This window comes from Calypte anna, chromosome 2, assembly GCF_003957555.1.
Source record: "Calypte anna isolate BGI_N300 chromosome 2, bCalAnn1_v1.p, whole genome shotgun sequence".
NCBI lineage: Eukaryota > Metazoa > Chordata > Aves > Apodiformes > Trochilidae > Calypte > Calypte anna.
Window position 1 is genome coordinate 142979655 of NC_044245.1, and position 27375 is coordinate 143007029.

Sequence of the window (27375 nt, forward strand, 5' to 3'; positions counted from 1 at the left end):
GAGCTATAAAAATTTACAATAAGAACTGTATTTCTTACAATATTTTTCACCTTCAACTATATTATACTTACTTTAAACACAAGGTCCTGAAAACAACTGAAGAATAAAAGCTACATTTAGAGAGACTATTTAAGAAACTTTCAAATTAAGGGAGGAACATCTTCATTATTTTCAAAATCAACAAAACTCTTCTTGGTCTCTGTTATCTTCTCTGGCTGTAGCCTAAGAGGTCCTTGTCCAACTTGAACCTTTTCTTGGATAATTTTTGTCACATCAGGGAATGAATATTTACTGGGATCCACTTCTAATCTCTCAAATTGTACACTTCTGAAACAGGACGAAAACAAATGAAAAAACTTAATTTCAGTGTCAAATATAACATAACTATTTTTTGTGCCTGTTTACAAAACTGTTGATTTAAGTGTTAGAGTTGTTACTGAGTCCAATTAAATCAAAATTAAGTGTTCTTATTCATTAAAAATTGAGTGTTATAAAAAGCTCATTGTAAACACAGAAAGGTGCTACAAAATCTATGAAGGTTTGTGTAAAATAAACCTCAGCCTACAAACATCAGAAGTTTTGTTTTGACATCTACAATTTGCTTTGTATGAGAACATGAGGATTGTTGGATTTTTATGTAAGATAGTGTTTGGGATTTTTAGTATAATTGGGGGTTTTGTGACTTTTTGTTCTGTAAATTTTTAGCACAATTAATTCACTGTCTACTACTTTTCATGTGACAGATTCATCTTCAGAAAGCAGAAGTAAGAGAAATAAGAGTAATTTAAAGAGAAAATGTAACAGTACCAATTTATATGGTTTTATCACATACTCTTATGGTTTGGCATTATGAATCCTCACCACGTTTGTATTATGAAAAAAATATATAATCAAAACAAAAGAAAGGCTAGAGTTGTAACAGAATTTCCAGATTCTATTGCTATCAAGGTTATTCTGTCAGCTCACACTTTAAAATATGCACAGACCACTCATTAAGGCAACCTATTCACATCACAAGATGATCAAAGATCTAGCCTGATTTCAAATAATTTATAACTGTTTACAGGAAAAATGGCATAACTGAAATTGAATTGCACAATGATACTCTATTATCTGCAAATTCCAAGCTAATTTGTAAAACTTCATATTATTTTTCATTTTATACTAAGTACTACTTCGGGTGAAAGTTCCAAGATGAGCATTGCAGAAGATAGTGCATCACTCTTCAAAGGTCTGAAAAAACTGTATTTTTACTAAGAAGATCACAAAGGCTCCTTAGGATTAGAACAAATGAGAAAGTAGCACAGTGACTGGGTGAATGCTTTCTTTTATGACAACACAGGCAATGCTCCTCTCATCATGTAATCTAGACAAAAAAGAGGCAGGGCATTGATGATTTCAAGACTAGCAACCTGAATATTTTTAAAAGAAAGAATGAGGTTAAGGTCATCTCCATTTTTTTTCCATGTAATTCTACCTATCAGGAAAAAAAAATCTTGTGTATGAAACTCTTCACTGAGAGTAAGACAACAGTGATGAAAACAAATGTATTTCCTACTGCACCAGCTATAGCACATGTCTGGAAATCTCAATGTTTGCAAATTATTTCAGTTTCAGGTTTGGAAAAAAATAATGATTTCACAGTTTTTAGCACTGCCAGCTGCTGCTGAGTGTTCCCTATGCAGGGAAAAATCATTGCCTAAAGATTTGAGCACTATATGAATAACACTGGATTAAATTCTTTTTTCCTGGCATTTTTTTCCCCTTACAAAGACTATTTCTATCTTCACATAGTTCAGCAATACTTTCAAAAAAAAAAAGAAAATGAAAAGGCTTTATAATAAAAAGTTGGTCCTTCCACTTTGCATAACTATAGCAGCCTGCTGAACAATCTGGTGTGTGACAGAGCATGTATCTGACAATTTGATATTTTCTGATAATTTACACTTTTGTTCCCACAGTTCTTAATCCCCATATTTGATATTTTAATGATTTCACAGTTACATTCCCCTGTTTCAACTTTGGAATTTCAATAATATTTAGATTTCTAAAGATTTCTCATACGTTTGATCCAGAAAATAATTTTAAGGACTGATTGAAAGTTTCTTTTCTGGCATCAGGATTTTCCAAGCAGACACAAGACACAACCAACAGCTCTGGAGAGGCACTTTTTCCATTCTTCTAACATTGTGAATAAAACAGAACAGAAACCATTATAATTTTAGAAAAAGTAGGAATAAATCCTTTTCTGGAATAAGAAAATATTCCACTATTCCATATTTGAGAGCTTTGAGAAAGACAAATCTTTATGTGTGTTAAAAACCAATGGTGAAGGTCTGATGCTTGCTGTACTTTAGTCAGAACTTCTGAAAACACAGGCTGAGCAAAATCTACAAGGTAATCTAAGCAAACAGTCATGGTTTTATAAATACCTGGAATATTAATTAATTAAGGTGTTAAAGGAAGAATAGTCTAAAGCTGTGGATATGAGAGAAGTATTACTGACTTAGTTTAATTGCTACCCTTAAGATTTTCAGTGTGACTTCAGAGAAGTCAGTTCCTACCTACATCTGAATTTCACCTAAGACAGCCATGGCAAACTCAAGTTCTGTACCTCACAGCTGAATTGTGAAGCCAGTTATAGTAAAGACTGGTGTACTCAGCTGTTATATTAATAGAGGCTTTGTAAGTGTAATAAATCAATCTGTCAAATTCCTCCCATAGAAACTTGTCCCTTTGAACATTTGAAATACAATTATGCATGCAGTCACAGAAGAAATCCCTCCTATGTGGCAGAAGTAATGATAGTATCATCATGTAATCTGGTTAACAAGAGCTAAGGAGATCTAAAGCACCATATTATAGTGTAGCAGATTAGATGCCTGAAAGCATTTAGTTGAGACATCTGTATCTGTCAAGTGTAATCACTGTAATGAATGTTCTGTGATCTAAGAGAACTATTCAGCAAACCCAACATCTGGCTAGTCAGCAAATTTTCTACAAGAGAGGTCAAAACTCACTATTTTAATAAGTACTGTAATTCAAAAGACTTTTTTCCTCTTTCTACTTTTTTATATTTATTTCTGTAATATTTTAACAGTAACATTTGTATTTTTTTCTTGAAAATTTGCAGTAAACATAATCAGAATTGCTTAAAATGACATTGCAATCAAACACAAAATCTTTTGCTATTCCATGGAGTATCATCAGCTAGCAGGAAGGGAGTTCATCTTTACTCCCATTTCCCTTTTTACTTACATTATTTCCCATTATTACTTCCAAGTCTCCGTTATTACATTTACAGTTTAACATTACTGCATTACAGGGCAGCCAAAACTAAAGGCAGAGAGTAGTTTCTAAGGAAGTATCTGTCCCTAATCTGCTAGTTGCCAACTTTTGCTGTTTGGCAAAACCCTTTTGGAAGAGGGATAAGGTCAGTTATCTTACAAAGAACTAGTTTTGTCCTGGAAAAAGTAAAGGCATTTATTTTAACTTATTTTTTTTTAATGTATCTAAAGCTTTAGCTGTACTTCTGTGGGAATGAACCATCCCTGTGGCGAAGTTAAGAGTTCTCTATTTGACTTGAACCTTTTAAAAAATATTTCAAACACTCAATAATCAAGATGCTGCACTGTTGTAATCACTGCTGCCTAGATAAAGGGTGCAGTCTTGTGGCTCATTAGGAATCTCAAAAAATTCTTGCAGTTGTCCTGTCATCTTCTCATCATGAAGGTCAGTCAAGAAAAAAAAGTCATGACTGATCCTTCTTGAAAATAGAAAGCAGAATTAATGACAAATCACTTACAGAGCCATTTTGCCAGCATCCTCAGTACTGAGAATGAGGACACCCATGATCCATAATGCTGTTTTTTCCCAGCTGCTCAACCTTTCCATCAACGTGCACCACAATGAAATAAAAAAAGGAAGTAAACGCAACATTTGAAATATAAACAGATAAACTGCTTAATAAACCTTGTTGCTACTGTGTCTTATTTTGCCATGAACACCACTGCCTACAGCAAGAGGAAAAGCAGTTATTAAAAGATGTTCTTTTACTAAAGCAAAATGTCCACTAGCCCCAGTGTCTATCGACAGCAAAACCAGCACTTGCTGATAGTAAAAATAAAAAATAGTGTAACACTGATACTTGCTACTGGAAGTAATTAACTGCAGGATTTCTAGAGCTGGAGTTTACATCACATTTAATAGGATGGATCTATATTACAAAACCTTACAGAACTGCTTTTTGAACCTATTTATTACAGCAGTAGCTCAACCTGTATATCAGTGAGCAAATACATTCACGAGAGATGAAAATCATGCATTTATAAAGGGTTTTCAGACTTGATTTACATAATAAGGGGCTCTGCAAAACCTATTCTCAGTAGTTGATTTAATTTTAGTATATACCAGTTTTAATTAATCTGAATGAGCTGGTGGAACAAAACTGGTCTGCAGAAATAAGTGCTTTTTGGCCTTGTTATTAGAGCAGATCACTTTATAAACAGCACCAGACTGGGCTATAGACTAAGGCTTTTAGACATAGCTGTACTCAATATTTTCATACCTTCAACAGTAACATAGTCACACAGTATATTCTGGCAAGAAATCAACAAACAGACAAAAAAAATAAAACAAGTCAAAAAAGAAAAAAGTAATTACCTTCTTGCATTTTTTTGCAGTTTATTGCAGTCAGAATCTTTAGTTGAGGTTGATACTTTTTGCTTAGCCAGGATCATTCCTTTAGCCTAAAATAAAATAGACTTAAAATAAGTCTCATAAAAACTGGTATTTATACTTAGAAGCATTTAAATGATCTCTCAAAAATAGAAAAAATTAAGACAGTTTGAATAAATTTTCTCTTGTGACATTTATTCTTTCTTATGGACTTTAGCACTTAATTCAGCATGAAACACATTCCTAAGGCAATTTTAAACAAATGATCTGAATTAAGTTAGATATAAATACACATAACTGCATGAAGGTATCTATAATGTTTAAATATATATATATATATTTATATTTAAATCTATGCTGTCTTGTTTAGTACCCTGTTAACAACACACATTATTGGTTTTCTCCACGGTGGCTCACAGCACCTCCCACTTGCACTTCAGTTCTGGTATGCATGTGCTACTTTAGATATTTTAATTAAATAATCTGCTGCAGTCAGGACTTCTCACTTTTTATAAAAGAGACAAGTGACCACAAGCTCCCTCACCTCTCTTGTTGAAAGACAATCTCAAATTCAAAGTAAAAAACTCCCCTTCTGAAGGAAATCATGTCAATCACCATTTTTCAGAAGTTGTGCTCTTGGTAAAAGGGCATCTCTTTCCCTTCATAACAACATGGGACAGGAAGCCCTTGAGCATTTGAAAGGAAGGAGGAGAACAGGATCCATACCAAATAATTCATTGTATTGACTGTTTCTTAGTGCAAATGGTTTGAAAGTAGTTTGTTTCAGATGCCCAGTAATTCTAAAAATCCATTCTAAAATCCAACAGCAACAAATAAGTAAGAAATAAGACAGATACTGTAGCATCCACAGTTTGTTTCTAAAGTTCATAATGAAGGGGTTGGTCCCCTCTGATTCTGTGACCACTCCCATGAAGGAAAGTCTGTTTCTTTGGGCCTTCCCTCTCTTATCAATTGTCTGTTCTTTTAACAGGAATTTATTCATTTTATGTCCTTGAGACTAATGACACTTTGCTCTCAGAGCACATCATCAAGGATGGTGAAGAAATCTGCTTCTTCTAAAAGCAAGAGAAAAGTCTTCCTTGACAAGAAATGATCCTGGAACTGTAAATGATCCTGGGATAGGTTTTGCCTACTGTAACATCTACTACCAATTATCAAGAATTGCTTGACCTAAAAGCTCTTTTGCTCAAATGATGGCCTCTTACCTCTGTTCAAGAAAAAATGCATATGATACTCTTGTTTTTTTTCTAATTTTTGCAACACAGCTGCATACCCAACGATGGCATGTAAGTTTCAGCAAGCCAGTAGGTGACTGTCCATCTCTTAGTGATGGTGATCAAATGTGGATACCTGTTCTGGAAAGCAGAGCTGCAATAGCTTCAACTATGACCAAATTAAAAACTTTGGCCTCTGTAGAAAGAAAACTGTATGAAATATAAAGCCTTTGATACACAGAAGGCATTAATATAATGGAGCTTTCTGAAAACGTTTCTATGGAATTATTGTTTAGATTTGCATTAATCAGAAAAGAGAAAGAAGACAGCACTTTTAAGATCATTATCAGAATTCTAGAACTGGATGTCTTAAATACAAGCTGAAATTTATTTGAGGAAACAAAATGAATATGTGAAAACAGAATTTTTAAGCTGAGCCATCTTTTCAGTCCACATTTTTTCTTACAAGTGGATTCCTGAAGTCAGGAAGCTTCCTTGAAGCACATTTATTCTGAAGGATTAACAGATCTCTAGGGTTTCACAGCTGTATGTTTCCACATGCCTTTGATGGTAATGAAATATTGCTGAATTTACCATACCTAGATAAATGAGAATTATATAATGAAATTCTATAAAATAACCTTTACAGTGACATGCATAATATATGCCACTTCTATTTTTAAATTAATTAAGGAGTCTAACGCTCATTGATCTTTAAGTTTCAAACTGCTTTTGAAGGCCCAGGCAATAAAAAACTGTCAGAACTCATTTGTGACTGCTAATATAATAAAGGATTAATGAAAAATTCAAATTTTTTCTCCCTCAGTCCCTAAAATAAGGACAGTTAAGTATTAAAATATGACAAGGAACTCTAAATAAAAAATGCTTGCTAATAACTGGGGGTTTTAAACTGTTTCTCAGAGATTAATCAAAATGCAGCTGGTGTAACCTACTGATGACTGATTAAACAAAAAATTTCGGTCAAAGCCTATTAACAAGACTCAGTTTTTAATTTTCCTGCATCATCTGCAAAGATGACACTTCTGGGCTCAGAATTTGAAAAGCTTCATGTCACAAATATTTTTCCCAGAAAATGAAGCGTGTACAAGATAGTTACTATCAACTTACTCATGCAAAATCTCTGTACAGATGATTATTACAGCATAAATACTGTATTGTCCTTCAGTTTGTTTTGATGACCTTCCAAAAGTGTTGGTAGACCGTGCCTCATTCTTCAGTGATTTGCTGTGCAATAAATGGTACATTTAAGACAAATGTGTCCCAAAAAGAAGGTGAAAATTATTTGCTATCTTTTAATTCATGTGGAATTTACTATCTCCTGCATCTGTGGTATGGCAAGGTCAATGGAGAGGCAAGGAAAGAGGTTTTATTTTTCATTTTAAAGGCTAGGAAACTATGAGCAGGCTGGAAGATGAATGGTGAAAGCTTTAGTAACCTGATCAGAAACTCATTAAAGCAAGTGAAAAGCACTTACTGAATTCAGTCAGCTTTGTATTCTGTTACTGAGAAGAGAGATCTTTTCAGGATAGTATTGCAAAAAGCCTATTACAGGAGACTATTTTTAGGTTAATAGCATTTTTAACATCTCTGTTACCTAAGGAATGTGCTAGTCCATTTATCTAGCTGCAAATAATTTTATTTTTATGCTAATTGTTTATCAAGAACAAAAACATTAAACACAGTGCAATGTAGCCATTAGTCTTGTCTTATCACTGATGCAACTCCAGGAACTGGAAGCTCCACAATCTCCCTGGGCAACCTCTGCCAGTGCTCAGCCACCCTCAGAGGAAAAAAGTGTTCCCTGATGTTCAGAGGGAACCTCTTGTGCTTCAGGCTGTGCCCATTGCTTCTTGTGCTGTCACTGGGCACCACTGCAAAGAGCCTGACTCCATCCTGCTTACACACCCTCCCCTCCCTTAAATGTATGGAGAAGTTCCCTCAGCATTCTTCAGGTTGAACAGTCCCAGCTCTTTCAGCTTTTCTTCCTAGGAGAGATGCTGCAGTACTTTTATCATCTTTGTGGCCCTTTGCTAGGTTCTCTCCTGTGTGTTCACATTCCTCCTGTACTGGGAGTTCAGCACTGGACACAGCACTCCAGGTGTGTCCCATCAGTGCTGAATAGAGGGGATCAAATGCCCCAATCTGCTGGCAATATTCCTGATGCACCCCAGGATACCATTAGGTTTCTTTGGGAGAAGAGGGCATTTCCAGCTCCTGTTCAGCTTGGTGTCCACCAAGACTCCTAGGTCCTTTCCTACAGAACTGCTCTCCAGGATCCAAGGTTTTGGATTAATTGACAATGAAGATATTAGACCATGCAGCACTCCATTCATCCACATCTCTCTGTGTCCCAACAATACAACTAATTTTTAACCAAACCAAGGCAATGCTCAGAACATCAACTCAGTTATTCTACAGAGCTTCTCCCTCAGGTCTAAAAAAAAAATCTGTGAAACAGATATACTGAGGTGAAGCAAGCTCCAGACCTTCAGGCTAGGTAAAATACATGTAAGTGCTTAAAATATCAAGGTAGGTGAAATATAAAGTTAATAATGGAATAAAGGCAGCTCTCAGTCACATTATGGAGAGATAATCTTGATTTTGCTAACTTAGTTATGACTTTTTAGGCAGGCAGCAGATCTGAACACGTGCAGAAATTCTTTGAAATATTTACTCTTTCTAATGCAATGATCATCCACACTGGGAATAGCAAGATGCATGAGAACTAAAAGCAAGTTATGGGAAAGTAAACTACAAGTATTTAAAATATCCATGAGACAAGTATACTGTAAACAAGACTGTTCAGAAAAAAATGAAAATTACATTATCCAAATGGCAAATGTCAAGGCCTCAGTTTCAAATAAATAGATGTTGGAAAACAGAAATTCTTTTATGAGTGAATTTTGAACAAAAAAACCCCCATGGATCATGACCAAATGAGTACAAATTTCAGCATTCTTCAAGCTCCTGGTGAAACTACATGCTTGGTGCTAGAGTGACAGTTTGTGATTTAAAGAGAGGCTGTCCATGTAGGGAAAGACAGATGGTATGGGACTGGAGCATAGACGAAAACTTTGAACATTTAGAAACAAAAGCAGGAAAAGCCAAAAGCTAAAAAATAACTTTTTAGTTACAGCTACTTGTTGCATAGTCTTAGAATTAAATCAATGCACAGAGAAAAAAATGACCCAAAAGTGCAGCTGGAGGCTTCTCATCCAGAAGAAAATGCTGTTACTGATATATCCTGGCAGATTCACATGTAGAACCATGTCCCACTGCTCCTACACAGAGTTCAGAAGGGTGAAGCTAGAAAATTTAATTTTTTCCTCTAATTATCATCGGGCAGGGTTACAAAGCCAAAAATACATGACATAGACCTAGAGGCCTTAAAAGCAGCCCAACACTCCATAAGGTATAATTAAATTCTATAGCAGAAGAGGATGATGCTGACGTTGTTTAACCTCTCACACAGCTCCCAGAACCCCATCATATAACCCATTCTCATCTCCAGAACTTTGCCTTCCTGAAACTTCCATCTTTCTGTCTGCTACAAGCCCTTTAATCCACCTCTGCTCTTCCTGCAGGTCTTGCACCAGGCAAAATAAAGTCCTAACTTAAATTCCTTCTTGTTTCTGCCACCATCCCACCCCTTTATGCCCCAAACCTGAAGATGACTGCCACTCTTATTAACACTGCCCCTCATCACAGAACCACAGAACAGTTTGGTTTGGGAGGCACCTTGAAGATTATTCAGTTCCAACCTCCCACTTGACCAGGCTGTTGAAGCCCCACCCAAGCTGGGGCTTTCACAGGTTGGAAAAAGAAAAATGAAATTCCCAGGTGGAAAAACAAAGTAGGATAGTAGCCTATTTTCAGTTATTTAAAATATCCACCTTCTTACACATTTTGCATACTACTGCATGTTTTGCAAAACACTACATGTTTTTGTATATATATACATATATATATACTTTTCCTATATATAAAAGCTGATTTTGTTGAAAATAAAGGACATACAAATAGTTCTATTTGCACTGATTTGCATTATATTTCTTTAAAGGGAACTTAAATCCTAGGTTTTGGGTCTATGATTAAGTTGCCTTTCTGGAATGTTACTTATTTGGAACTTATGTCCTAATGGGAAAGGCTAGAATGAATAACATTAGCTAGCCAGATGCTACTGGTAACTCAGAAATATTCCCAAAGTACTCATGACATTTTAAACATCTTTGTATGATGCCTCCTCAGACTATTCTACATACCTTTGGCATGCTGACAACCAAATGACCAGTTGTTTGTGATCTTTTAGCAGAGCTGCTGTCTGGCTTCACTTCCTCAGGGAGCACAAGCTGAAAAGGCTATGAGAAAATATGGGATAAAAATATATCATGCTGAAATATATTTTTTTTTTTGACCTGGAAAGAATATACACAGAAATATCACTATCACATCCTTTGGTTTTAAGGACAGTATAGATCTCAATTCTCTCATTTTATGTGTAGTACTATTAATCCTAATAAATTATGAGTACACTAAACAGCTCTTACAAGTATAGTTATATGCATATTCCTGAATTGCTTTCATTTTTGAAGTGACATTTCTAAAGAAGTTTACGAAACGATGCCTGACTTACATTAGCAATTTAATGAGAAAGATTATCCAGTCTGTTTTAGATGTAAAGTAATTCTGAAGTTTTGTTTAGGCAATTGGTATAATCAAAAATAGGGATTTTGGTTTACTATTGAAATACTTCAGATTTAAAAAAAAAAAAAAAAAAAGATGGTAGAATTAAAACCACTAGGAAGAGAGAAAGCTGGATTGGTATTTTAAATGTCCCTTTCAAAATACTGCACATCCATTTGCTTCTGTCAGCTATAAATCCCAGATTGTGAAATTGCTAAATTCTAGCCTGAGGCAAACTCTCTTCTTAAGTGAATTATGGTACACTGAGTGGGGGGGGTAAGGCGAGAGAAGGAGAGAAAGTGACATTTTTACATCTCCTGGGTAGGGCTTCCACAGTTTATGTGTGGTCTAAAATAATGCATGTATCAAAGACCTTTTTTTTCTGCATAAGTGCACATAGTTGGTAACTTAAAAGTCTGACACATATTACACTAAATAACTATGGTAAACATTAACTTATGATTTTAAATTATTGTAGTAAGAAAACACTAACCTTTCCCTTCACCAGTACTCGTATGTAAGTTGGCTGGACATCAACATCAAGCAGAGAAGTGTCCAAATATCTTCAGAATAAAATATAAATAAATTAATCAATCTACAGTACTGTTCAATGAATAAGCAGTGCAGACCACAAAGCTTTTTAATGATGATTTCACAGTTTATAAGCTAAAAACTTTGATTTTAGGTAAGAAGTTGTGTCTTTGGAAGAAAAACATGATCTTCCTGTGTGTTCACAGAATGTTAATTAAAATAAAATCTAAATCTCTCAAGTCCACCACACAAGCCATTGTATAACTTCAGGAACTCCAAATCTTTGTGGAAAATTGGAAGGTCTTTTTTCTACCAGTTTAGTGTTTTACATTAACATGAAAATTAACCTCTTTGCTTTTTAAAACTGTACAAAAATGTTGTTACTTTTCTTTCTGATAGAAAACAATGAACAGAAATGTTTTACACTCCCAGAAAACACAGTGCTTTTGGATTTCAAACACAATCTGTGGCCTGTAGAAACTCCACTTTTAACACCTGCTTTCCATCATGTGCCAGATGCCCTCATGTGCTTGCAGCCTACTTGTGAATGCACAAATACATATTCACAGAATGACAGAATCATGAGACTTTGAAGGGACCCCTAGAGATGATCTACTCCAACCCCCCTGCAGCACCTTATACACAATTCCATCCAGGCAGGTTTGGGAAGTCCCCAGAGAAGGAGACTCCACAACCTCTCTGGGCAGCCTGTTCCAGTGCTTTGTCATCTTCAAAGAAGTTTCTCCCAATGTTTAGATAGAACTTCCTGTGTTCCGACTTGTGCCCATTGCCCCTTGCCCTGTCACTGGGCACTACTGAAAGGACCTTCTGCTGAAGTGTCTCCAGCAGTTCCCTGTCTCTCTTGAACTGGAAAGCCCAAGACTGGTCTCAGTATTCCACATGTGGCCTCATTAGGGCAGAAGAGAGGACAAGGATAACATCCCTCAACCTACTTGTCACCTCAGGATATCATTGGCCTTCTTGGCCACTAGGGCACAATGTTAGCTCATGGTTAATTTATTATCTACCAGGACTCCCAAGGTCCTTCTCCTCAGGGCCGCTTTTCAGTATGTCAACTCATAACCCATACACATGCATGGGATTGTTCCTCCCCAGGTGCAGGACTTTGCATTTACCCTTGCTGAACATTATTAAGTTCCTGTCTGCTCAAGTCTCCAGGTCATACAACCCTCTTCTGGTGTATCAGCCACTTCTATCAGTTTTCTATCATCAGCAAATTTGGTGAGGATACATTCTGTTCCCTCATCTAGATCATATATGAATATGTTGAATATTTCCTATTTCCCTTCTCTTATAATGTTACTTCTCAGGTGAATTTTTCAAACTTTTAAAATTTGCATTCCTTGCTAGTGAGTACAGGATATCACAACATAGCCAGCATTTTACTGCACCTGAACATTAAGGCTCTAAACAGTGAAGCTCCAAAAAAAATTTAATTCTTCTAAATCAGAAATATGGATCAGGCCTTTTTGAGGGAAATTAATGGAAGAACATCTGGCATGAATAGTTTTTCTGTGCTATAAAATTAGCTCAAGGTTTACTCTAACAAGTTCCTATTATAGATAAATAAGATCATGTGTTTTCAATGCCTTCCTGAAGCATGGGCATGGACACTGTACTCCTTAGTAGTCCCTGCTACCAAATAGTTATCATGTTTCCTTGTCATACTTTGTCCTAGTTTAACCAAATTTCTTCCAGGCAATGCCCTGGAACATGTCAGGAAGTAGGATGGGCCACAGACTCTTTCTAATAATCAAAAAAAAAATAGGACCAGGCTACCTACTGTGTCTTGGGGTGGTGAAGAATTTAACTACGACATGAAGTGATCATAGCACCAGAGAATGGGCAAAAAAACTCATTCCCTACAATCCTAGTCTGCAGATGAAGAATGGAAAAGATTTCACAGAAGTATGAAAGGACAGGAAGGAAACCTGCCTGTGGACTGCACAAAACAACTCCAGAAAGGATTATTAGACCAAAGTTCTCATTCAGGAGTAACAGAACACAAGGGTCTTTGGTTTATTCAGCTTCACATCTTTGGCACAGGGTTCAAGATTAATTCTTTGACCTTCTGTGTTATTTGTTATCCTGAAAAGTCCTCATTACAGAGAGGAAAATATTTGAAACCCTGTGCATTAAAACTTAGGAATGGAAAAATTTAGAGAAAAAAAAATAATTCTGACCTGTAAACAGCAAGATCCAAGACGATCTGGTTGTTTTCTTCATCATCTTTCAAAGAAAAATGAAGCCTAATAATGGCAAGAAACAGCTTCAGGATAGCTACAATTTGAGTGAATAAGCAAACATTACAGAATACTTCAAAGTCAACTGCTAGCCATCTTAAAAAAGACAGTACCAGTCAGATCATATGTCACATGATCACTTTATAAGCTGTTGCAATTTTCCTAATGAACAAAAAAAAATTACTGGCATTTAAACCAAAGTCATGCTTACATTTATTTTGGCTTGTCTCCACTCAACCCTCAAGAGACAATAAATAAATAAGTAAATACTGCTGAAGGTCAGTTACAATTCAGATCAGTCTGTCAATGCAGAAAGAGGGACATCTGCTGGTGAAGTCTGCCTGCTCTAGTAATATCTGTAGAGAAAAAGCTCATGAAGAGCACGAAATGCCAGGAACTTGGTAATTCTGATTTTATCATATATAAATAATAATAATAATAACCCTAGTAAAAAAATTCATCTTCTTTCATAGCGATTAGTTTGATTTTTATATAAAGTAGTTTTTAGTGTACAATGAGAATGGTTTGCTTAATGTAATTCATGTTCAATATTTCTGTGACATTAAGATATTTAAATACTTTGGGTTCAGGTAATAGGAAGAAGCTCTCATCTTAACAGTTTACATGATATATTTTTTCAGCAGTAAAAATATTTTCTAGGTATATTTTTTAATTCTTTGCTCTCTTGTATTCTGATACAGTCAACTTGGAAGAAAGCTTATGGGGCCTTTAGTTTGTGGGGTTCTTAAATGGAAAACTGCAAATAATAAAATCACCTTTGTTTCACATTAATGTGGGTTTGTTTTTTTTTACTGCATCACAAATTTTGAAAATTCACTAAAATATGAAGGATAAAAAACAGAAAATAAATGTAAAATTTTCTAAAGGGAAGCTTAATCAGAACCAAGGCAGATAATAGTCTGTCCTCAGCAGCATGCGGCCAGTCCTCTTTGCTGACCTTCCAAAGAACATCAGAGAAGCCTGGACATTGCTGTGGACATCAGACTTCCACATTGAAGCAAAAACTCTGAGGAACCCCATCTGGCTACTTGTATCTCTTAATATATTGTCTCAAATATACTGCCAGAATGCACTGAAGAGCTATGATACTCTTGTTGAAGCCAATACAAAAAATGCTCCTTGATCTGCCTTTACCTGGGTGCATCCCCAGACCAAATTCTAATCCAGAAAACTTGGGTGACACAAACACTGACCTGCCTCGTTACACAAGCCTAGCCTTATAATTGTCTCTGCTTTTCAGATGCATAATCTAATTCTATTAACACAAGATTTAAAATATTTGTCTTCCTTTAAACTAGAAAATTATTTATTTTTTTTCAGTCAACACATTTTTACAAAAGAAGTGTATCAATACAGTGAAAAGTATCTTCTAGTAGAGGTGGAATAAACATGAGCTCTTCTACCACTACCTCTAATTTTCCTTGTATCTCTGAAAATTATGCACTGAGCCTGTACTATAGGTTTTTTAATTCCTTGGACCTGCTTAAATTTCCAAGATTTAGAAATCATTTAATAAACCATGCTTATAGCTTTGATTTTGCAGCTAAATCAATGTTAAGATGCAAAAACTTCATCAGAGGACAGGAGGTAGATAGGTCCTTCTTCCTCAGTCTCCTGTATTATGCTCTTTGGGGAGCCATTTATAAGGAAAAAATGTACTTTCTGTCTCTTTTTTTCCTTAGAAAAGGAAGGTTTGGTTCAAGAGAAAGCAGTGGTAACACATGGCTGATCTCTCTGGAAACTCATTGCAAAACCCTTTAATACCCTTTATATTAAATTATATTTGTAAATTATAAAATAGAAGGGACTTCCTCATAGCACCAGCCTCTGTTGCTAGAGACCTCATTCAGTGTCACAGGGTCTCCTGCCATAAAGTGAATTACACATCCTTCCCAATTCTGCTAGTTTTACATCTGTCATGAGAGGACAGAATGATTTTGTCCAGAAACATTACTTCAATGTCTTTTCCCACACATAATTCATACACATTTATCTTCCATAGTCAGACTGGTTAAATTTTTTCCATTAGCAAGAAGCTTAAATAAGAGTCGTACTGCAGGAGGGGAAGAGTAAAATGTCTTATTTCTCAACAAGTTCTTCAATTATCAACTTTCAACACTTTACTTATTGCAAATTAATTCTTTTTCCAGCATCGGAATATAATTTTAGACATCAATTTCCCCACCAGGAATATAATACTGCGAGGAGAATTTGTCAGTCCTCTTGTTTTTGTACTGTCACGTATCTTGCAATAGTTGCAGAAATCAGCTACAGAGAGGCTGGAACTGTTTAATCTTTGACCTTACATACTTTGGCACATTCACATTCAGAACTTTTCCATCTGCAGTGATCAGTGTGTGAAGAGTTTTGTCCTTCTTTTTTGATTCCCTTAACAAAACAGAAAGAAAAACAGTTTTTAATTTAATGTTGTGGTATCCTACGCTTCATAGCAAAAAAAAAAAAAAAAAAAAAAGAGAGAAGAGGATGGGAAGAGGTAAGAATTATCTGGTATTTGAAGTTAAGGACTGAGTGATGCCATAATCATTACAGGTTAAGATAAGTTGTTTAATTTTGTGCTAAGGTGAGCTGAAATGCCTTGTTCTGGCAATAAAGAGCTAAAGGAGATTCTGTGCACATTTCTGCTGTAACCAATTTTATAGTTGTCCGAATTTTCTTGGAATGAAACTGCAAGTATTATGAATAAATAGTGGCCAAAGGTGCTCAGTTTTTTGTACTAAAAATGTCAGTTTTATACTAAAATAAATATTCTTTCAGACTGAATAATTTATTTTAAAGTTTCAACTACTGTCCAACAGCAAGGATGATTTGAAGTCGCACGTCCCACCTTCTTTGAACCCACCTTCCATGTGCTACTTAACAAATCCTCACCACCAAACCAGAATGAACTGTGAAAGGATTTTAATGTACTTTAAATGTTGTGGAAATTTGTAAAAATTGAGTTTCAGCATTCATTACAATGCTGTTTGGACTCTGCTTGAATACTCAGAGGGAAATATTTGGAATACATTTTATTTTGACTGGAGCAATACAGCAAATTCCTAATTAGAAAGAATCTGTGTTTCACAGTCATTCTTCAGGGAAACTGCTAGATCTTGAATGAATAATAGCAAGAACTTATGCAGATTTCCACATTTCTCAATGAGTTCCCCAGGACTGACTTCTTCAGTCTTCTTTGTGCAAAAATGTCTCATAAATTTTTGAAAATTAAACAAAAAAAAATTAATAATCTAAAGAATTTATTTACTTTTTATAAGCATATTTGCACAGACAATAGGAATAAAAGCTGCCAGTTGTCAGTTTACTGTTTACATTACATGTTAACATTTGCTGTTAGGCTGTTGCCTACCTCTAAATTGCACCCATGAAAATTTTTCTTTCCTCAAAACACAGAGGATTTTTATTAAAACAGAAACATGCCTTGTATTTTCTTTAGCTCTCCGTTTTTCTTCAATATATCTGTGAGTTTCTAATCTAGTTTCTGGAGTATATGGTGTAGGCTCCTCCCAAAATTTCCTGTCTTCTTCATCATCTTCAACAGTTCTCCATGTCTCTTGTTCTCTGTCTCCATCTGTCTGACAATTTTCTTTGTTCTGCAGAGAGTCTGGGCTACACACAGTCACAAAGAATATTACCTCAGTGAAATTAAGGAAAAGTAACAGTGCTTGCTAATTAATTCATGCAATCAAATTTTTCAAACTAATACTAATAGCTGTATAACTTATATGAAAAACAGTACCTTACAGATTTGGAAAGCAATCATTTTTTTTTTTTTAAGTCAATTAACAAAACTTATTTCAGTATGTTTTATATTGACTTAACTAAGAAGTGATACTCCTGTTATTCATAACCCTCTGAAAACCCCAGATTTAATTTCAGGAGTAGAATTTTCAGATCACAACACTTAAAAATCCTTTTATTCATGTGATGTTGAAGTATTCCTGGTGTCAAACACCATCAGATTATAAACTTATAGAGTGGCAACGTTAGGCATCTCCTCAAGTGCCATCTTAGAACCTGAATCATTTTTTCTCCTGCAATCTTTAGAAACCCTCAATCAATATATATATAAATAAAAATGTATGATACAGCTGTAATCTATGACTACAAAGTTCCATAGTCAGCTCCAAGGAACTCTATTGGATTAAAAAGTCAGGTGGATGGAAGCTGCAGTGGAAGATTACCTCAGACAAAAATCCTCTGTCTACATAATCTCAGTGATACTAGTTGAAAGAAATAAAAATTCTATAGCCTTTTTCATATCAAAAGATCTAGAATATTCCATTTCAGACATCCTATCTAATAACTCTAAAGCAAAAGAAATAGGTGAACAGCTGCTTTCTCTGGAACCCCTGCATTATCTCAAGTAACAACTACCAGCTGCTGATAGCTGTAAGAAGCTATCAATTACTTTATTTTGGCACCCAGAAAAAATATGCTTGGGGTTTTTGGATGAAATTTCTACTGTGCTGTCTGCAGGTCAGTAATTAATTATGTTTGTAATTAATCATATTTTTATTAGAGATAACATGCATGAGGGAAAATAATTCTGCTGGAATCAACAATAAAGACAAACTAAAAGATTTAAGTGGAATTATATAAATTATTTAATGAGGAAAACCAAAATTCTTAATGGACAAAGGTAACAATGATATTAACTCACAAACTGTTATTGCTTACTGCTACCTGTCAAATGCAAGTTTAGATTCCATATGTTTTTGTTTCTTGTCCTTTCTTTCTTGCATCCTCCTTTCAGCCTCTTCTTTTTCCCTGGCCCTTTTGAGAAGGTAAGCTTGTTCCTGTTCTCTGATCTTCTGTTTCACTTCTGGATAGTTTTGAATTGCTTGAATCCTCTCTGCACGACCTATTTTTTTGCTATCCAAATACTTCACAAAGAGGAAAAAATCATTATATATATGTGAGAAATTCAAAATATATTGAAATCAATAAGTCTATTAAACTGTAGGTTAATTTGATAGATTACTTTCTGTATAAAATTAAAAATCCATCTTTCAATCCTCCACAGCACTATGTAAATTATACTGTAATACAAAGAACAAACAGTAAGTAGCTATTCACATCTGAAAATGGTTTTATGTGTCCTAAGAGCTTTGTTTTGCATTTTCTAGGAATTACAGTTGGTCTTATTAGATTATGTAGTAGAGAGAGTCCTTAAACCATTTCTGATATATTAGTGACCTTGCCTCAGCTCATGAAAATACTACAAAATTATTTCTTTTAATGTGTTAATTTCTTGCCAACAAAGGGAGTTGAATATACTTGTAATAGGTTATACAAATGTCTGTGCTTCTCCAAGAGAAACTGTGGGGGAATATTTCAGGACTGGGACTGCCTGTTTCAGTGGCAGGAAGAGATTACATTAGTAGAACATTACACAAAAATTCAGTTTCAAAGTATCTAATTATCTATGCAATACAATATCTTTTTACATCAATTTCTATTTTTCTCTTGCCTTACACTTTTTGTTTGGTACATATTGCTTGTATGTTTCCAACCAACTGATGACTTTCTGCAATCATGAAAATAATTTAAAAATACATTGTTTATATGAAAATAAAAGACAAAAAAAATGCCAGAAGTGTAGAGAGAATTTTGCAGAACTTTTTTTAAGGATCTCCAGTGAAAATGACAGAAAAGTTAAAAAATGAGATTCAGTCAAAACAGAACTAATTTATTATCATATTATTTACTGTAGCCACATATTCTTCAGAAAAAAATTAAATTTCCAGTGGACACTTTTCCAGAAAAATGCTAGTTTTTCTATCACAGTAATTTCATTTTGTCTGGGATTATTCAGTCAACAATACTGGATATTGATTTGGATATAAATTTAATTTTAAAATCTTACTTTTAATTGATGAAGAGTTGCCACCACAAATTCTCTATAGCCTTCAAATTCTGTACATGGGTTACCCATTAGAAATAGTTCCTTCAAATGTATGTTGTGTTTTAGGGATTCAATACTGGAGAGTTCACCAATGAAATTTGCTGTCAGGTCAAGTTTGTTCAGTTCTTCACAGCCTGATTAAAAAACAAACAACAAACAAAACAAAACAAAATAAACAAAGAAGAAAACCCTCAAAAACTCAGCATAATTCAATTTGTCCATAACATAAATGTAAATCACACACACACACACACCAACACACACACACACATGCACACACTTGAATATAAACCTGTCTGCATTTGCTGTCTGTACTAATTTCATCCAACCAGAGTAAATTTTTCCCCAAGCCACAAGTGAAAGAATCCCAGCTTAAGTTTATGAGGTCATGATACTTACAGAAACACAAACCATCTCAGTAAAATACAAAATATTGAAACTTAGTATTGGGTTTTCATCATCAAAACTTCATGGTTATTGTTTGCATACTAAATAAGCTGTTAAATGCTTAATTTCTGGATGAGTTTGACTTTGGTTTTAACAGTCAGATTGCCTTGGTACCCCTCCTCACCTGAGTCTTCACCACATGGCTAAAAGAGTGTCTGATTGCTACAGAGGAGGATCAATTATGGGTTTCATTTCTATGTAGTGTTAATATAAGCTAACAATACTCAAGAGTAAAGATAAGGTTTTCTAAACACTGACTCCAAGTCAAAATGAAGTTTTCCATTCCAAGGACTCAGCCATCCTGAATACTTTAGCACTGGTTAAATGCAAATACCAGTGAGAAAATGTTGTTTGTTAACAAAGAAACCTCATTTATAAACAGAAATACTAAATTAGCTTAAAAATGCTCCAGGAAATAGAGATCCAAAATGTATCAGTCTCTCCTCTTATCATAATCTGTCCATGAATCATAACCTTGACTCTAAGATTAAAAAAGCTTAGCTAAGAGCAATCTCAACTTCAGTGCCTATCAGTGTAATCACTTCTTTGCTTTGCAATGTTATTTAGCAAGTATTTATGCATAGTGGAGCTGAAAGAAAATAAACTCCCAATGATTTATTAGGGGATTTAAATAACCCAAATTTTTGCAAGCAAGGCTTACTATCAAAGGTAGGCAATTACTCCTACTTAAATAACAAATCACAGCAATAAATAATGCATCCTGATAGAGGAATATAAAATTTAGCAGCATGAAAACAGATTCAAGTTTCTCAATAAATTGCCAAAGATATAATATAGTAACTTTTTCTTCAACTTTTACTAATTTGTGCTTAGCCTACTTGCTTCTTTTTTATTTAAAAACAACACAAAGAAAAACTCAAACCAAAAAACCACAAAGAGAATACAAAACTCCAAAGCAATAAAACAAATTAAGAACAACAACAAAAAGAAGTTTTTACATGGACATTTGAAAGTTTCAGCAACTGGTCTAATCAGAAACAAGAAAGAGAAAGAAATCAAGTCAAAAACTATTAAAGTAATTTGGTGGCCCTAAGTTTTTGATTTTCATCTTTGAAAATGCTCAGTCACTGCACATGAAAGATAAAGTAATTAGCAGGTCAAAGTATTGAGAGGATAAATTATTAAACACTGTTAAAACAGACAGGATTTTATGCAAAGACAGAGGAAAGAATAATTTGAAAACTCTTTAAAAATACACCAGATTGCCAATGCAACCTGTACACAGAGCAGAATCTTCTTGTGTGTGCCACTTGACTGATGAACTGAAGATGAATGCTGAAACATTACACAAAAAGTCTTTTTACTGCCTCCACAGCATTAAAAATAAATAAATAAAACCCACATTGCTCCAGCTCACCTGCAAAACTTCTCTTTTTTACAGTAAAAAAATACCAATTTCATGAAAAATTTGGATTCCCTCTTTGTAAAGTATTAAAGAATAGAGCTATCATAGCTGACAACACTGGTGAGGGAGTATGCAAAAGGGAGTTATATTTAAGAAAGTTCAACAACAAAACTGCAGCATGAGGAAGCATTTGCTTCAAAGAAGTGTTTGTTGAAAGGCTGCACACAAAAAGGCTCTTTCTGACTATCAACTAAGTACTTTTACTGGTTGACATACTTTATGGCTTCTACCCTCTTTTACAAGTCACAATTTAAATTTTTCAATATGAAAAGGCAAAATAATTTGTTTAAAATCTCACCTTCCAGGTTTTCAACTCTTTCGATGTTGTTCAAAGCTACATTTAAATATTCCAGCTTCTTTAGTTTCCCCACATTTTCTGTAACAAAACATAGATGTTTTATATCAGTTTTCTTCTTTGGAAAGGTTGTTCTCATTTTACTAGTTCACTTTACTTCAAAGAAATAGCAGAGAAAACAACTTATGTTAGTCCCATTTTTCATGGAGCAGAGCAACACAAACCAGTTTCAAAAACCTTACTCTCTAGGGGAGAAGATTTTTCCAGTCAAAAAATACAGAAGCTGTTACTACAGGTAGAGTTTCCAATGAGCCCCTTCAGAGATTTTAAAGCCTTTGCCTACAAAACCTAAGCACAGAACTTCACCCTAAAAGTTTATTTTTTCTTCCTCTTTAGGAATTTAAAAGAAATATGCTAATACAATTTGTGAGCACTTCTCCATTCTTCATCTACACACTGTTTGTAGTCTGAGCTTTTCTAGCCTGAGGCTTCATGTTTTATCTTTTTGTAGAGAGCCTGGCAAACGCGTGACCCTATACCAAAAAAACACAGATCCATTCTATCTTCTCCTTTGGTACAGCAAAACTACTGAGACCTCACTGTAAAAAGCTGACTATATGCACAAAAGCAACTACTTGATCTGAATGAAAATTATTTCAATGTTAACAGAAAATATTCTTTGTATAAAAAACCTTTTTTGTATAAAATTTGAATTTAAAAATGAGCCTCAAGATAGTTAGTCCTATGATATCACAATTCATGGCGTATTCTAAACTGTTTGCCTCTATGTTTGCCACAAAGTCAGGATATTTAAGTTATATCTTGATTTTTTATATTTTAAGCAATAAAGTGTTCCACACATATTCTAGTGACTTGTATCTCAGTACTATATTTTTTATTTAAAAATTCTCTTGCAATTTTTTAAGCTTCTTAGAAATTTACTAGACACAGGTACAGGAGACCTTGTAGAACCACAGTGAACTCTTACGGAGTTTTTGGCTCTACATTCTCTTAAAACATAGCACAACAGTCTTTTTTTTTCAAAATTATGCATGCACTTCCATGTAAAAAGAAACATATCCAGAAAACACTTACCAATTTTTGGAATTAGATTATTCTGAAGATAGAGAATTTTTAACTCTCGACACCATTTGTCAAGATACTCTAGCTTTTCTATTTCCTGCTGATGTAAAGAGATTTCTTCCAGTGAAAAAATTTCACAGTCGTTATGTTCTGCACGTCTTCTAACAAGATCTTCTGTGACTGAAAAAAACATTAAATATCATATTTACCTCTAGTAATATTCTGCCATCTGACTTATGAACAACTTATAAAATCATTAAACCTTTCGTTCCACCATACTGAATGGTTACCTGGTAAGAACACCAACAAAAGTAAAATCTGCTAGAAAAAAAATAAAGTACCAAGCAACTTCATCCCACTCTGCCACAGTAAACATTTGTGAAACACACATCACTTGTAAAATTTAGAAAAATCCATATGAAAACTGCTGAATCTTTCATAAGAGTGCAATACAGCGTGGCCAACAGGTCCAAGGAAGTGATTCTGCCCCTGTACTCAGCGCTGGTGAGGCCACACCTCAAGTCCTGTGTCCAGTTCTGGGCCCCTCAATTTAAGAAGGATATCCTGGAGGTCCTGGAGCAGGTCCAAAGGAGGGCAACCAGGCTGGTGAAAGGACCCGAGCACAGACCCTATGAGGAGAGGCTGAGGGAGCTGGGGCTGTTCAGCCTGGAGAAGAGAAGGCTCAGGGGAGACCTCATCACTCTCTACAACTCCCTGAAAGGAGGTTGTAGCCAGGTGGGGGTTGGGCTCTTTTCCCAGGCAACTCTCAGCAAGACAAGAGGGCATGGTCTTAAGTTGTGCCAGGGGAGGTTTAGGTTGGACATTAGAAAGAATTTCTTTCTGGAGAGGGTGATCAGACATTGGAATGGGCTGCCCAGGGAAGTAGTGGATTCTCCATCCCTGGAGATATTTAAAAAGAGACTGGATGTGGCACTCAGTGCCATGGTCTGGTAACTGCAGCAGTAGTGGATCAAGGGTTGGACTTGATGATCTCTGAGGTCCCTTCCAACCCAGCCAATTCTATGATTTTATACAACTCTTGAAAAAATTAATCCAGCATCCACTATTTTCAGCATAGCTCAGGTTGCAGATTGTTGCATTTAGACAAGCAAAGTAGGGGCTTATGCTCTTTTAAAACTTCCTGCTGCCAGATATTCACAAAAAGTAAACTAGTTACAGCGTGTCATCATAGTCTTCCACCAGCACAGTGTGCACAGAAATAAGCAGGATGAATTCTGAAACTGGACAGATATTTTTTAGCTCTTCAGTGCTAGAGGCCAAGACATAACTATTTTATGCCTATAAATTTTATGTTAGAATGAAATGTAGTCCTGGGTTTTCATATACTGATACTTATATATACTTTTCATATACTGATACTTAATGCCAGGCAGCCTTTATAATTCTATGAACAACAATGCTCCCTCTTGAGCAAGATGTTATTACTGTTTTTCCATCCAACTGCACAAAAAAAGCAAAGTTTTTCTCTATTAATGATTTTTAAAACCAGGGTTTTATCAAATTAGCATGGGTACTTTCATTGTTGTTAATGAAAACAAAAAAAAAGAGCCTTTTAAAAAACCTCAGAAGTAAGTAAAAAGAAAAAATATGGACAGATCTGTGAACATAACTTGTTCTTACCATGCATTAATTAAAAATATACTTTAGTTACTAATTTGTCTCAGAGAGGTTTCTTGAAATCATTCAATTTTATTAGTGTCCTGGAACGTCCTGGAATGACTGCTGCACACCTTCACACGGACTGGTCTGCTACAAGCCTAAGCTCACATGTGCCAGTGCAGCTCCTCTGTCTGCAGCCTTCAGGAAAGGGATGAAATGGGTTTTGCATGTGTTATATTATTTACTGATGGCCAGGGTTAAATCTTTCTTCTATTCAACAGTTTCATCTAACAGGATTTGCAGAATTATATAATGATGATACTGATATTTATGTAAGAGGGGATTCCATCTGCACATCAAGCATACTGGGAAAGGTGTCTTTTTCCTTTTCAATAATTTTGGGTAGGTTTGCTGCTCTTGAACAATCATATTCCCTTCAACAGCCCATTGATTAAACACAGTTAAATAAATAAAGGAGAAAAATATGGCAATAAACATTACTAAAAATTTGAGTCTTCACAGAAAATATGAGAAACATTGGCATTTCTAATAAGTTACTTGGCAAATATGCAGGAAATTTTAAAAATAAAATAAAATTTAAAATGGCCTGCTTACTTATGTGTTTGATGGCAGAGCTTTCAGTATCAGTATTTTCAGAACAAGCAGGTATTTTTGACCAAAAAAATAATATCCCACAACCTGCATATGTACACCTTGAAGACAATTTTATGCTCTATACCCTTTGTATGAAATAAAGTCATACAAACTATTTTAAACAGTTTTATTACAGTCAGATTTTCCTATGCTGACAAAAGGTAAATTGTAGTAATTGTTGCAATGATCATGTAAAAACATCCACCTTCAGCACCAGATGGTTTGCAAAGCAGAAGCAATAATTCCCAATAGAAGCTGCAGTGGAGCTTAGGACATCGATTTTGGGGACCTGCTGTAGGGTCAAATTTTCAGGAGTAAACAACAAATTTTAAATAAAGGCTTTTCCAGGACATTGACAAAAACAATTGTAACATTACTTCTCACTGAGAAGTTTATTAACCAAATTATCTGATGTTACTCTCAGTAACAGCAGGATGGACCAATGACCTGAGACATCAGGTCACTGAACACAGAAGGAAATAAGAGATGGCATCAACCAACTGGAGGTAACAGATCTTGAAGATCTAACAGCTGGGCTTACAAAAATTACACGCTCTACTCAAAAAGGATCAGAAAAGCATTAAAGAAATGGAAGGAATAAGCAGGTGGACAGCTGCGGGTGTATAAAGAAACAGTGAGGAAACCTGTGGTTCAGAAAAGTGAAGTATACAACCATTATTTTAAGATTCAAATTCATGCCACACTGTTCAGGAGATGAAGCTCTACTTCTTCAGGCAGTGCCTGCTCAAAGTGGGCATCTGCCAGATTCATGCTGGGAAGAGCTCCTTTCCAAAATACTGTTTTAGCCCAGCAAGATACTGGCAGTCCAGTGACAGGATACAATCAAAATACACCACAGGGAAAATCACAGTGCAAGGGAATTCCTCAGGAGCTTTTTCTCCTGGATGATATGTCTGAGCACTCTGTCTTTTAGGTCGTATGGCGTTGCCTCTAAAAGATTAAAGATTTATAAGTAATAACATAGTGCATTTTAACTTCACTTGGGGAATTTTCAAGTCTCTGATCAAGTTTCTGCACTTCTAACTTCTACCTAAAAGAAAACATTTATCATCTGGTGTTAAAAACTTAAACCTGCAGGGAAAGGACAGCGCTGACAGCTCCAGGCCCAGAGGCCACCACCTGCCAAGCACCTCCCTTGTAGGAACTGCCCCACACACAAAGGAGTCCCTGCCTGGGCCACCCCCCTTTTGGGCCTCTCGAGGGCTCTTTTGGGAGGCAAGAGCACTCCTAGACTGAGCTCGGTAGGATTACACGGGTTGTTATTACCAGGGAGAAAAGAAACCTGATAATCCAGCCAGGTAAAGAGAGCAAGGAAGGCAGGAGGGCACAGAGGATGCCAAGGGGTGTGGGGAATGGGTGGAAAGGGGGGGCACAAGCGCGGGGGAAAGGAACATGGTGGCCCTGGAGTGAGGAACGTTCCAAAGAGGAGGGAAGGAGGATCGGGGGAAGGAAAGAAAACTGCTCTCGGAGACACTCACTCCGCACCATGGCGCCCCTCAGCCTCTCGCTGCCGCCGCCATTAGAGGCCGCGCCGCGCTGCCATGGCGACGGGGCCGGGCGGGGCGATGGCTGCGGGCCCTGCTCTGGGCCGGATCCCCGTGGTACCCCCCGGGCTGCACCTGCGGGCGTTCAGTCAGGTCTGGTGATTTTTCTTTATTTTCTTGGACATGTCCTTATGCCAGAGCAGCCAGAAGAGTTTTGTGTGCCTGACCAAGAAGCAAAATGGAAGCAATATGAAACTCCTCTTTGTCAGGCAAGTATTGTTTGTAGTTTGTATGATACTTTTGAACTCCTCCTGTATATTCCTCAGCGAGCTTGTGTAACACATTTTGGGTTGAAATCATGCTTTTCATTGTCTATGGAAGTGGCCTGTTCCCATGATTCATAGAATCACAGAATCATTTAAGTTTGGAAAAGGCCCTTAAGATCACTGCCAAGTCCACCACTAAACCACATCCCTAAGCACCACATCTACACATCTTTTAAGTGCCCCCCAGTCGTGGTGACTCCACCACTTTCCTAGGAAGCCTGTTTCAATACTTGACAACCCTTACAGTGAAGAAGTTTTCCCTAATATTCAATCTAAGCCTGGTTCACTTTAAGGCCATTTCCTCTTCTCCTATCACTGGTTACTTGGAAGAAGAAGTCAGCTCCCACCTCACTACAGCCTCCTTTCAGGTGGTTGTGGAGAGCAATATGATCTCCCCTCAGTCTCCTCTCCAGACTAAATAATCCCAGTTCCCCCAGTTGCTACTTGTAAAACCTGTTCTCCATACCCTTCACCAGCTTCCTTGCCCTTCTCTCTGACATTCTCTGGGAGGGACCAGCCCTCAGGATCTATTCCATGAAGTGGTGTCTCAGTGCCATTGTAAACCCTCCAACAAAACAAAGGGAATGTCAGATAAAGGGCTACCTGGCGCCTATGGGATTAACCTGACTATGGCCTAGGGCCTGCATATGGAGATAATGAC

The 27375-nt window shown here is 36.0% G+C and overlaps 1 protein-coding gene across 1 annotated transcript; it reads right to left on the reverse strand.

Annotated features, from left to right (window-relative positions):
• On the reverse strand, window positions 1-26452 carry LRRC6 (leucine rich repeat containing 6). The gene is made up of 12 exons (XM_030445660.1): window positions 26383-26452; window positions 22622-22789; window positions 21530-21607; window positions 19320-19492; window positions 18137-18336; window positions 16871-17059; window positions 15743-15820; window positions 13352-13417; window positions 11110-11179; window positions 10196-10291; window positions 4663-4748; window positions 1-324 (listed from the first exon to the last, which is right to left on the reverse strand). The coding sequence occupies exons 1-12, from the start codon at window positions 26390-26392 to the stop codon at window positions 141-143; spliced, it is 1398 nt and encodes a 465-aa protein (XP_030301520.1). The 5' UTR covers window positions 26393-26452; the 3' UTR covers window positions 1-140.
• Between the last annotated feature and the right edge of the window lie 923 nt (window positions 26453-27375).

What these genes read in the sequence shown, in the direction of transcription:
- LRRC6 (XM_030445660.1), bottom strand. An exon ending in AGAGCTAAAGAAAATACAAG is followed by an intron (nt 15,821 to 16,870) that starts GCATGTTTCTGT and finishes TGTTTTGTTAAG; the next exon opens with GGAATCAAAAAAGAAGGACA. An exon ending in TGGTTGTCAGCATGCCAAAG is followed by an intron (nt 4,749 to 10,195) that starts GTATGTAGAATA and finishes ATTTTATTTTAG; the next exon opens with GCTAAAGGAATGATCCTGGC.